This window comes from Helianthus annuus, chromosome 1, assembly GCF_002127325.2.
Source record: "Helianthus annuus cultivar XRQ/B chromosome 1, HanXRQr2.0-SUNRISE, whole genome shotgun sequence".
In the NCBI taxonomy this organism is placed as follows: Eukaryota; Viridiplantae; Streptophyta; class Magnoliopsida; order Asterales; family Asteraceae; genus Helianthus; species Helianthus annuus.
In genome coordinates this window covers 141,937,743-141,951,290 of record NC_035433.2, presented here as the reverse complement: position 1 = coordinate 141,951,290, position 13,548 = coordinate 141,937,743, and the positions used below count along the sequence as shown (strand labels likewise).

At 33.1% G+C, this 13,548-nt stretch overlaps 1 protein-coding gene across 1 annotated transcript; it reads right to left on the bottom strand.

Moving 5' to 3' along the window:
* Positions 1-5,620: 5,620 nt before the first annotated feature.
* LOC110882048 (sulfite exporter TauE/SafE family protein 4) lies at positions 5,621-12,217 on the bottom strand. Its single transcript, XM_022130151.2, has 12 exons — positions 11,944-12,217; positions 11,137-11,296; positions 10,392-10,592; positions 9,573-9,634; positions 9,426-9,474; positions 9,286-9,338; positions 9,114-9,200; positions 8,342-8,392; positions 7,680-7,919; positions 7,487-7,580; positions 6,149-6,289; positions 5,621-6,064 (listed from the first exon to the last, which is right to left on the bottom strand). Exons 1-12 carry the CDS (start codon positions 12,097-12,099, stop codon positions 5,982-5,984), a joined length of 1,377 nt encoding a protein of 458 aa, XP_021985843.1. The 5' UTR covers positions 12,100-12,217; the 3' UTR covers positions 5,621-5,981.
* Positions 12,218-13,548: the final 1,331 nt, after the last annotated feature.

The following is a 13,548-nucleotide window of genomic DNA, read 5'->3' as shown; positions in this document are numbered from 1 at the left end:
CAATTAACAAAAATCAAGCCGTTTGGAGCACCGTTCCGAGGTAAGTTTTACATAAATCGACTCATATCCTCGTTCTAATTAAAATCCCTAAAACATCGGTTTGTAATTCAGAAAAAAAAAGACTTAACTCCGTTAAGCTATTTTTAACGGCGGACTATTATCGGCCAAAAGTGAACCAGTTCGGATTATTATCGGCAAATAACTGAGTTGGGATTATTATCGACCAAATTGAGAAAGTTAAGATTATTTAAATCCAATTTGCCAATAATCTAGTAATACAAGTCTCCACTAGGTATGCTTCATGAATGAGCCAATTTTGAAGTTAAACGATCTAGCTCAACTTGAACATGTTAACGAGCTGAATTTTAAGTTCGCTCTTGGCTCAATAAATCTAGAGCCATCTCATATATTTTAGAAGTTTTGAAGATTTTTTATATCTTGCACATATGTATAAATAAAACAAACTATATAAATATGACAATAAAGAAAAAGACTCGTGGGTTTTAGATGCCGGTAAAGGCTTAGCTTTTTAAATGACCTAATTAACTTAAACAAGCCAAACAAGCGAGCTCAACCCAAACTTAATATGAACGAGCCTGACTCGAAAACTATACATGCTAATATCGAAAGATCTTTTTTCTAATAATTTTTGAGCAAATTTCAAATCGTTATCTACTTTAACAATCATAGTCTCCATTGATATTATGTTGTTTATCAGTAGGTTGTGTAATTACGTTTGGGGCTATTAAAAATCTCGTGGAACAAAACTCGCTCGAAATTAGCTAGTAAAACCAAATGCACACCCATAGTGGCAGTTAAACTTTACTCGGGTAACAAAATACAATTTAGTGAAGTCTTTACACGCAAATATTATAATATTAGCTTGGATGAGGAATCAAATATTATTTCCAATGTAAAGATAAGATATTAGTGTAGCTTCTTGCAACTCTAACGATCACTACGACTACTTAAAAAAACCCTATTACAAATGAATGATAACCTGACGCGGACGCTGAATGGTTCAAACCTCTTACATGTTCAGTATTTAATAGTTTAGATTGTTTGTTTCGCAAGCAGATCTCTGAATGATTCAGACATTTGGCTCTGAATGGTTAAACATTATACTGAGTCTGAATGGTTAAGACATTTTATCTGAATTAGTCCTCTGAATGGTTAGCAGTATATTGACTCTTAATAGTTAAGATCTTTTACTGATTTAGCACTTAATGGTTCAAACTTCTTACTGGTTCAGCACTTAGCAATTCAGAAGTTGTTAAACAATCCCTTAGTCTTAAACAAAAAAAAAATCTTTTTATTATATATTTAATTAAGAAAAGAAGAAATAGGTGATGCACATTGTTAAATCCAATTAAAAAAGTTAATCGCGTTGCGGCAAATTTCTTTTGTTATTTAGTATGTGTTTACATGTGATTTGAAATCACTACGAGCGTGTTGCGAACGGAACTGCTGACAAGAATAAAAAGAAAATGTAGAAAAAAACACTAAAAGATAACCGAAAGAAAATCAACCAAAAAAGTTGTATGGTAACGATGTTGTTCGTATGAAACCCGTGGTCAGAGATGAGCAAATTGTTCTGGGTACCGATACCAAATTTGTCGAACCGAAAGATCTTAAGTACCAATTCGGTACCGAAACTTTTGGCGTTCCTGGTACCGGTTCACTACCGTTTTTTACCTTCATATACTGGTACCGTAACCGGTATTTTCGGTATCAGTACCGATTGGCACCGAGCTCATCCCTACCCCTGAAACTAAAAAAAGAAAAATTAAAAGTTGAAGAAAATCAACAAAAAAATTGTACGGTACCGTTGTTCGTATGGTAAACGTGATCAGGGATGAGCAAATGGTACAGAGTAGTAGCACTGAATTTCCCGAACCAAAAGATTTCCGATATCAATTCGGCACCAACTTTTGGCATTTTTGGTATTAGTGCCGGTTTTTACCTTCATGTACTGATAACGAATAGGACCGTACCGGTATTTTCGATACCAGTACTGGTTAGATACCGGTTGACACCAAACTTATCCCAACCCCTGATATTAAAAAAAAGATTAAAGTTAAAAAGTAAAGAAAATAACTATTATTAAAATATTAAAATAATAAAAGTATTAAAAAAAATTATACATTATTATAATATTAAAATTACTATTCATTTCAATTCGTTTAGTAATATATAGTAATATATAATAATATTAAAATAATAAAAGTATTAAAAAAAACTATACATTATTATAATTTTAAAATTAGTATTTATTTCAATTCGTTTATTAATATCTAGTCTATACTATATAATAAAAGAAACCACTTTTGGGACACTTGTCATCATATTAGGCCACCTCTTATAAATAATATTATTTTAGTTTAATCTCTTATAGATAATTATTATTTTAATTTAATATTATTTAGTTTTATAACTTATATTATAGATGTAATTGTAATAATTTAATTTCATATAATAATTTATGATAAATATTAACATGTAAAACATGTGACGTCAACTTTAATCACTTTTTGAGAATCTTCATATACTATCGTTTAAGTACATTATTTTTAGTAATTCCAAAATATAAAAACCAATCAACGTTGTATGTTTTCTTTTTCTTTTTTTGGAAAGACTAATATCATTCCACCAAACACTAGCAAGATGCTAGCAGAACAACATACAGGAAACGAAATTACAAGAACTCAAAATTGTTCCAAAGATCCTCCTTTAGGGTGGAGGGTATGGTTAATCACTATAGGGTGATTGAGTGAAATCCTACCCAATAATATTATGCCATGTCAACTCCCTATTCCACTCCCCATTTTGCACTCAATCAGGGGATATGGTTAATCACTCTAGGGTGTTTGAGTAGGTTAAAAAATAAAAAAAATTGTGATTGGTTGAAAGGGGTTGGAACCCACCAATTAACCTACCTCCCTCCCTCCTCCTTCCCTCCTCCCCCTGCATCGATGAATATACACCGAAAACATTCAAAATTTTGGTGACTCAAACAAGTGGGATTGGTCACCGATCGGTGAACTCCATTCACCGAATGGTTTACCGAAACTATACCCTCCACCCTTAAATCTAAGCCTTTGGACATGTGTTTGATCCAGAGAAAGCCTAACACCTTCACCTCTTCTACAACACTAAGAGTGTTGGTTTTTTACCTCTAATATTATTTATCATTTATACATTTACGGAGTTTTAAATAAAGGGTTAAATTTATTGAGACTTCGTTAACAAATTTTGCAATAACAAAATAATCTATTTTTATCACGAAAACCAAACTTTGTATTAATATATTAAATATTTTTATTTTCATTATACAAAATTACATTTACTCGACCCAAGTAATACATGAGGTTTTTTAAGATATAACTTTTTATTATTTTATATATAAAATTAGATTTATTGAATTCGTACAATACACGGGGTTTTTAAGGATATATATTTTTTTATTATTTAGTACAGAAAATTACACTTATTCAAACCGTGTAATGCGCATATTTATAAAGATGTAATTTTTTTTATTATTTGGTAAACAATATTACATTTATTCAACCCGTGTAATACACGTGGTTTTAAAGATATAACTTTTTTATTTGGTATATAAAACTACATTTATTTAACCCGTACAATATTATTCTTATAGATATAACTTTTTATTATTTAATATATAAAATTATATTTATTCAACCCGTACAATAAATGAGGTTTTTAAAAATATATTGTTTTATTATTTAGTATATAAAATTTATTTATTCAACCCGTGTAATACACGGGGTTATAACCTAGTAATAATATATAGTAATACCAAAGTTGTTTGAAGTTGAAAACAAATTTGATAAATGTTTGATGTACGCCACTATCTAAATATTTGGTGGTATATAATCATAGTTGTAATCTCATTTGACTTTGTATACAATTTGATTTTGCATTCTCATTTATTTTATATTGGTTCTATTATCAATTTATCATAGCTTGTATACAATTTGATTTTGCATTCTCATTTTTTAGATCTTTTATAACTGGTGGGATTATAATTATACAATTTCATGATAATCTCACTAGTATATTTGGTCAAAAACATGAACCTCGTCTTGCATTTACTTCGTATAACCATATTAATTAATTTTTTTTATTAATATTTTAGTTACTTTACAAAACTAAATACTATTGATTGTTATAACGATTTCCGTTACCTCATTTTATTTATTTTATGCCACAATTATAGAACTAAATTAGTTATTAAAGTACAAGTAGACTGGTTTATTTTGGAAGCAACATGCAAGAAGAACACAATTTGATTTTGTAGTCTCATTTTTATAATTTTATTATGTGCTGTCATATCATAACTTGTATCATTCTATACATTTCATCTATCTTTCAAATAAACAAAGTAATTTTGTCCCTTCCTATTGTTGAATGATTATTTGTCACAACTCACAAAGCATTACGAGTTAAATGACCATACAATTGTTGTGGTTTGGGTCATTTTGCCTGTTTAATCCAAATGTTTCATTTTTCACTTGTGGGTTCAAAAAGTTTTCACCGTTGTCATTTTAGTCCACTGGGTTAACTTCATCCATTTTTCTGTTAACGATAAGGGCAATTCGGTCATTTTATATATAGTTCTATTAACTAGAAGGGCAATTCGGTCATTTTATATATAATTCTATTATCTAGAAGGGCAATTCGGTCATTTTATATGATCGAATTTTATATGACCGAATTGCCCTTCTAGTTAACAGAAAAAATAGATAAAATTAACCCAGTGGACTAAAATGGCAACGGTGAAACTTTTTTGGACCAACAGGCGAAAAATGAAATTTTTGGACTAAACTTGCAAAATGGCCCAAACCACATAGACTAAAATGACATTTAACTCAAACATTATTATAATTAAATTATTATTGTTATAGTCTACGCGTCACAAGTTCATCCCTCCCTACAATGGCGAAGCTTGAAAATGAAGACGAGGGGTCGAAAACGTATACACCCAAATATTTCTATACGAAAACTACATATATAACACTACTGAGCGAAAAGTTCAGGGGTCCCCCGGCCCCGCTTAAGCTACTCCCATGCCTCCCTATCCTTATTTTATGGTCTTTGGTACACTATAATATAGAATAATGTTTAAAAGATTGAATATACTCTTATGAAGTTTTGAATGTTCAAATGAAAATTTTAATATATACAAACACATATGGAAAGAGGCAATCATTTGAGAACCAAACCGTGAAAACCGAAACCGTATAATCTTTTTTGTATCTTACGTTTTAAGGGCATGTTTGGCTAAGCTTTTTGAAACAACTTATTGACTTATTGGCTTTTTCCCCTCACATACACTCTCATTGCCAAATATCATTTTAAAGCTTATGACTTTTCAAAAAGTCAATAAGTTGTTTCAAAAAGCTTAGCCAAACATGCCCTAAGTGTGATAAAGAAGGCGTGTTTACATAACCGTTACTCACGTTTTATTATGCACCGTCTAATTGAATCATCAATGCACTATTTTCATTTGTTTTATGTGATTCTCATAATTCTCAACATAAACGAACGCGTCAATCACAATTTTTTCTAGAACCAAAAAATTTATTGAGAACAACACTAAAAAAAACTTGCAATCTATAATTTATATGCAAATAATAAACAAATCCAACACAATGAAACACAAATACAAATCCAATAAATTTAAGGTTGCTTTGGTGTTAACAAGTAGCTAACACTCACACCACAACCCGAAAACTTTATTCAACACTACAAATTGACACCATGGTGGCGGCTCGTGGGCGCTGGTCTTAGCATACCCAAAAGCCGCTTTCCACCGTAATGCCAACGAATTTAAACCGAAATTTTAACCACATTTGTTGGGGGTCGATATGCCAACGAACATTGGCCTAAACAACCACCACAACATATGTTATGTACATAAATAAATAAATACCACAAGGTCCACAACTATTGAATGTTTACTGACTGCTGCAAAACTCAAGAAACCCCATGAATTCATGATTCTGAATCATCCTTATGCTTTGCTCGATACCAATAACCCCTACGCATATATGTACAAGTCGATAAGCACAATGTACAACTCCATAAGCATAATGTACAACTTGAGATAATTATAGAAACTTACCCATTGTAAGAGCACTGGCAAAAATGACAGCAGAAAGAATGAAGACAATGAGTGAAGCCCTTTTTAGAAATACAACAAGTTTTCTAACAAAGAATTGACCCCAGAAGCCGGCCATAACCGATACCGTCATTAGGTATAACGCTGCAAGAAAAAAAAAAAATTTACATTAATCACACTCGGGTGTTACGTTACTTGAAATAACTGATTACTTTGAGATGGGTGCGCAAAAGTGACAATTTTAACACATTTACTTGTAAACGGCTAAACACTTTAGTCAAAAGAATAAACTTTATAAATTTAACTAAAAATGGTAATCCGTCAAATGAGTTGAAAATAGAGGTGCACGAAATAACCGGTTATTAATCGAAACCGTAACCGCCTAATAACCGACTGAGGAGTAACCATTTAGTGGTCAGTTTTAACCGTAAGTTAGTAATTGTTAGGGATTTTTTTTTTAGAAATAAGCAGTTATTAACCGGTTTTTAACTGATGTACTGGTTAACCAGGAAAAAAACCGAAAAAATGATTTTTTTTTTTAAATAACCGGTTAATAACTGAAAATAACCGGTTAAAGTGAATAACGGAACCAATTAAAGTAATAACTGGTTAAAGCAAAAATGAGAAAATAACGGCCGTTGGGTTAACCAAACTAGTTAGAGAAAATAACCGGTCTGTGCACCTCTGGTTGAAAGTGGCCCAAAACTAGTTTAACTGTTTGGAAAATCTTAAATCATTTTTACTAATATAGTTTTCACAAATTTTCTTTTACACTTGCATTTTTTTAACAAAATAAATATTAACACAATTTAAGGAAAAGGGAATAAAGTACGCCTCGCTTGTGGTATGCGCATATAATGTATATATGTGTGGGCGTTCGGGAGGCAAAAGTGAAAGTGCACTAATTTTAATGTTATTTTACTAATTTCGTGAAAATAACATTAAAAGAGGGGGATGGTTAATCATGCATCATGTGGTGGCATTGGTAGCCGAAAGACAAGGGAGTACATGCACTAATCGGCCTTTGTCTTAATTGTTGAGTGTTATGTGCCTCATGTCCAAGGCTTGATGCAAAACTACTATCGAGCCGGGGGTCTCACTGGAAGTGGTCTCTTTATTCCTACGGGGTAGAGGTAAGGCTGTCTGCATCTTACCCTCCTCAGACCCTACCTTAGCTTTGCTATTGGTGGGATTAAAAGGGAATAAAGAAAGATTGTTGATTTAACCCGACCCGATTTGACCACTGATACTAAAGTACATATTTTTGTTACACGAACAAATTTTGACCGGTTACGCAGCCTGACACGACCATATTATTAGCTTTAGAGACAAGGAATATACCATAAGGGATTGGGAACCTCTTGAGTAGATAAAACTCAACCACAGATAAGGACGAAGAGAACATCATCACAAATGTTGCTGTCGCGCTCGCAACCTATCCAAAAAACGTTAAAAAAATTTAAAACGACATTTTCCAATCACGATAATGTACAATGTTAACGTCAATGACTCAACGGTTTAAAAATTTGTGTACCTGTGGTATGACACCGATCTCTAGTAACAAGGGTCCGAGAATAAAGCCGCCACCAGACCCCAAAAGACCGCCTACAGTGCCACCCAAGATCCCACAAAGCGCGCAAAATATAAGATTCGGCACGGTCCAGTTAATTGTGGCCTCACACACAGATTCAGTGTTCCCTAGGCTTCTTCTCTTCTTGCTTTCTTTGTACAACTTAACACATTCATATCCAAACACTGCTAGTGTTGCTGGGAACTGAAAAACATAAATGGGAAGTGTAAGATTTATGTGTGCATTAGGTGTTTGTACAGTACAACAAGGTGATGCAAGATATTATTATTATTAGAGTAAATTACTATTTGAGTCCCTGTGTTTTAGTGGTTTTAACTACTTGAGTCCAAAATCAAAAAGTTTAACGCCCTGAGTCCCTAGCCATTCATTTTATAACGTTTTGAGTCCAATTTTGTTCATTTTATAACGATTTGAGTCCAAAAAATTGGACTCAAAAGGTTATAATTTGGACTTAAAATGACTCAAATGGTTAAAGAAAATGCTTATAGGGACTCAGGTCGTTAAACTTTTTGCTTTTGGATTCAACTAGTTAAAACTACTAAAACACAGGGACTCAAAAAGTAATTTACCCTTATTATTATTATTACTACAGTAAAATGTACTACCTGTGCAACTGTGAGTACCCAGTACCATGTGCTGCAAGTCACTAAATCATTCTGCATATGACACAAATGGACCAAAAAGTTAGGGGGGCTGCAAGAATATTCATATTCCATTTTGTTGTGTTTTGATGATTAAAAAGTTTACTTTTTATGGTACAAGGCTAAAGTGACATAATTTGTTAATGAGAAAATCACAAAAGTAATTATTATTCTTTTAGTAGGGGATAAAGGCTTTTCACATAAGATACGCTAACACCATATCACTTATAGATTCATACATTAGGTCTGAGCATTGGGGCAGATGTTCAGCGTCTCTTTATGGTCTAGGCAGATTCTGCATTGATAGATTGTGTTTTGCATATATGTTACATATCCGCCATTTTATTATTATTATTATTATTATTATTATTATTATTATTATTATTATTATTATTATTATTATTATTATTATTATTATTATTATTTAAAGATATGTGTGGTTTCACGCTTTTCTGCTATTTGTCTTTGGTGTTGAGGGTCTCTCTGGAAGCAGCCTCTCTATCCTTAGGGATAGAGGTAAGGTGTGCCTACATCTCACCATTCCTAGACCCTACTAATCGCTTTGCTATTTGTGGGATTTACTGGGTACGATTGATTGCGTATAGATTCACGTATGCAATGTTTTTTGTGTATAGAAAAATGGCTACTTTTGTGATTTTCTTTTAGTACATTACCCATTTTGATAGTCAAAATTAATTAAAAAAAATCCCAATTAGGCAACAAATTATTGACTTGCCTTTATGACTTGAAGAACTAGAAATGCAGCCCATACAGCCACCAAGATCATAAGTTTCTTCCAGCGTAAATTAAATTTAAATATTTCCTGCAAATATTTATAGGAAAAAATGGTTAAAATTTATAAAAAAATAAAAAAAAATTGTCAAGAAGCTAAAGTTGTCAATGGTCACCATTGGAGTTTTCTCTTCTCTTGGAAGCAAAGGCTCGTAAGCATCGATTAAAACTGAAAGAAACAACAATTTATCAATACGCGTATTTTTAAACTTTTATTATCGCGACAAATGAATCAATAAATCTTTATGAAACTCACGTTCCCCTCGAGAATTGGCAAATGTTTCTCGTGGTTGCGCCATTTCTTTCTGCATCATAACAACAATAAACTTATACATATGCGCGGGTGTGTGTTTATATATATATATATGTAATAATAATCTTCATTATCGCGATTTGATCGCACCTTTAGTATAGTCTCTTCCTTCCACATCTCAATGCCCCTAAAGAAAGACCTTGAAGAAGTCCCTGTGGTAAAAAAAATGACAGCAGTAAATAAGCATTTTTTTACGGTTGGTTAAAAATCTGAAATCAAGGAATCCAATGTTATGGACAAAAAAGAATGTTGCAATTTCTTCTAGACAATGATGGTATAAACAACTGTAATTTAAGGTCACGAAACATCATCGATGAATAGCGTTGGAAACAATAATGTATAAACAAATGCGATGTCGCTTGAAGCGAGAGCTACTTATTATTAACTAACCAACACTTGAAAGTCATATAAAAATATTGGTTTCATAACTTGTAAGCTACTTGACAATAATATAGATGCAAAGTCATTGTCTTTTGAGTTTATATTTAAGCCATAATGCATCTTAACACCTACTACTATCATGATTATTAATATTAAATAAATCATTATTTGGAATCAAGATTTAACAACTAATTATGAAAATATCAAAGTCCTTGTACCAAGATTCCAAGTGTTTGGGATTGGTTATTAAAATTGTTTTATTCGTTTATTTTTTTACCGTACAAAAATAACCGATTAGAGTTGCGTATTTAAACTGTTTATCTTATCGTCCGCACGTAAAATAAGAGTCCCCAAAGCTACAAATACCATCTCAAATCAAGTCATTATGACCCTAAACTTAAGCTAATGAAAGATTTTGAACACCACATACTAAAAATAATAATAATAAAAAAAGAAAAAAAAAAGAATTTGTGCAAGATTATAATGAGTAATAATTGGGAATTTTTTTTTTTTTTTTTTTTTTGGTACCTAAGAACAAGATGATGATGAGAACAGTGATGAGCCAATAGGGGAACACAACACTAAGAGCAACACCAAGTGTGATTCCAAGCATGAGCATAGGCTGAAACAAGAGTGCTAAATCATAATCCAATATTGGTACTTCTCTGCATGGATGTGGTACTCTCAAATTGTACCAAAATGATGATGCTGATGCCCCCATTATCATACCTAAATCACATCAACACACACATAATTCAATCAAATCTATCTCAAAAACCCCTAATTATGCCACTCAGTCTAGGGATGAGCAATCAGTACTGGGTACCAAAAATACCGGTACCGAACTGTACTGTACCGGTTGAATTTTGGTACCCATTTTTTGCGTTTTTCGGGATCGGTAATTCAGCTCGGTACCGGTTAGACACTCTATTTTACCCACGTTTTACCTTCGAATACCAGCACTTTCAGTACCGGTACCAAAATTCAATCGGTACAATACAGTTTGGTACCGGTTAGGTACTGTAGTTTACCCACTTTTTACCTTCGAATACCAGCACTTTCAGTACCGGTACCAGTTTCCGTTTTTGGAGATTCTTGGAACCGGTACTTTCAGTACTGGCAAGTTCGATACAGTACCAAGCTCATCGTTAAATCAATCATTTTCACCCAAACTTTGTAAGTCAGTCACTTTTTACCTTTACGCAATATTAATCCGACAAAAGTACAAAACCAAACCAACTTTAGTTAAAAAAAAAAAAAAAACAATCCGTACACTTTGACAGAGCGGCAGCAGATTTTGTATCAAAGCCAACGATCAACGTAAGCATCGGAACAAAAATACCACCACCACCAACACCACCAACTGTTCCAAAAGCCGAACCCAAGAACCCGATTAATGTAGCCAACATAATCCTCCAATTGAACTCCAATTCCTATATCAAACCATACAAAAACACAAATTCAACATGCTTGTAAAAATCTCGACTAGCCTCAAATTAATCACTAATCGGAGAGGTTCATTGACTAATAGCCAGTTAATTTCTAGGTGGTCAACGGCGGTCCTGTTCAGGCCAAATTTTGGCTAGATCCTTGCCAAATTTCGAACAAACCTTATAAATTCCCGACAATTACTTAAAAAATAGGTTAATGAGTGGTTAAAACCATGGGCGAAGGATAGTGGGGGCGGGAGGGGGCGGCCGACCCCCGAACTTTTCGCTCAGCAGTAGAGAGTATGTAGTTTTCGTATATAAATTGTTGGGTATATACGTTTTCGACCCCTATTTTATATAAAATTTTTGGTGTATACGTTTTCGACCCCGGTCGGAAATCTCAAGCTTCGCCACTGGTTAAAACATGTCTGTTTTAAAAAAACTACATATGAAAATGTGTGTATATATATAACTAAAAGTTACATATAAAAATCTCAATTCGATTAATCCCGGTTAATCCCGATTAATCACTAGTCGGTAGTTCGGTACCCAACCCACCGGCTAGCGCCTAGCGATTCTTATTCAATACCCGAAGTTAATTGACAATGATAAAATTATTGAATATTAATGATGAGACTGAAGAAACTTACGGGCCAAACTTTTTCATCGGAACTAACGGAATTGAGAGGATTATGGTGGAGAAGGTGGTTGTTTTTGTAAGTGTTGTGGTTGTTGATGATGATTGCTGATAAAACAGCGGCGGAGAAAGCTGAAAACAGGTATAATACGAAGCCCCTGGTCGCCATGAATGCTCTATTGGTGTGTGCTCTGTTTTACGAAAAGAAGAAATAAACGAAGAAGACGACAATTAGGATAGCAAGCAGGCAGGCATATAGCCAACTAGTAGGCATGTTATCCCTCACATGGCACTTGAATTTATAGATGGGGGATGGTTCTATTGGGTATTTTCAAATTTGAATGTATTTATTATTTATTATATTATTATATAATAATTTAGTTATACTAATTTTTAGGACTCGCGTTTTGTGGTGGGACTATTAAACCAGACAAAAAGTAAATGTAAAAACGTTGAATCACGCATGCATGTTGAGGCGTGTTAACTCTAAAAAATTAGAGCGAAATATAAAACATTGGAAAAGAATAACTAAGTCGGCTAATGACCCCCGAGTTATGACGGGGCTGTTAAACTGTCATTGAACCACACACGCGCAATGTAACGTGTTTACTCCCAAGATTTAGACCGAAACACAAATCGTAAAACGAAAAAAATTGTAAAACATGAAAAGTGATCAAGTAGGAAAGTGATGGAATTAAAAATGAAAACTAAAAAGTGGTTGAAGATGAAAAGTAAAGTGGTTGAAAGTAAAAAAGGAATATTGATTTTGTGAGAGGAAGAGAAGTTGGTAAATTATATATAGTAAATACGCTTAAATCTCGAATACCCCACAACATAGAATTCTTAAATTTGTACTTACATCTTATAAATTACTCTTACTCTAAGACTGAACGGTATGGGGTCGGCCTGGGCTGTCGTGGGTCGTCTTGGTAGAGCTACACCACCTTCTTGGCGCTCGTCGCGACACCAATGTCGGGCAAGGAACAAAGCCGACAGTCCTCATTGATGCTTCTATCTTCCTTATCCAACACACACACATATACATACATCTTGTATATATAAATGAGCTCATATCCACACCCTAGACTCGTCCCTTTAGCTCATCCCCCACAACCGATGACGTGGACGCCTATGTGGCGGATCATCATTAAGAGGGGTCCACACCTTATAACCTAAAGTAATATATAGAGTAATCACATAAAAAACTATTTTTTTAACTAAAAACATGTTTAACTAGGTAAAAAAAACTCCTCACTTCTCATGTTTAAGCTAACATCCAATTGTATGTGACGACGCATAATATATAACTAGTTTTATTAAAGTCGTGTGTTGCGATGAAACGGAGTAAATGATAATGTAAAACAAATGTTATTTTAGAATGAAGTTTGTTGTTTAGATAACCAAACCGTCATAATCGGTTCAATTCATCATCGTACCATTTTATGATACCAAATATATACTCTAATTTAAATACAAATTGATTTTTGACAATATTTATACTTGAATGTCGAAAAAAAACCAAGCAAAACTACATATTTAGGTTTTTAGAAAAAGTTAACAAATGTAATTTATTTAAGAAATATCAAATTAAATAATAAAAGACATGTGATTTGAAAAA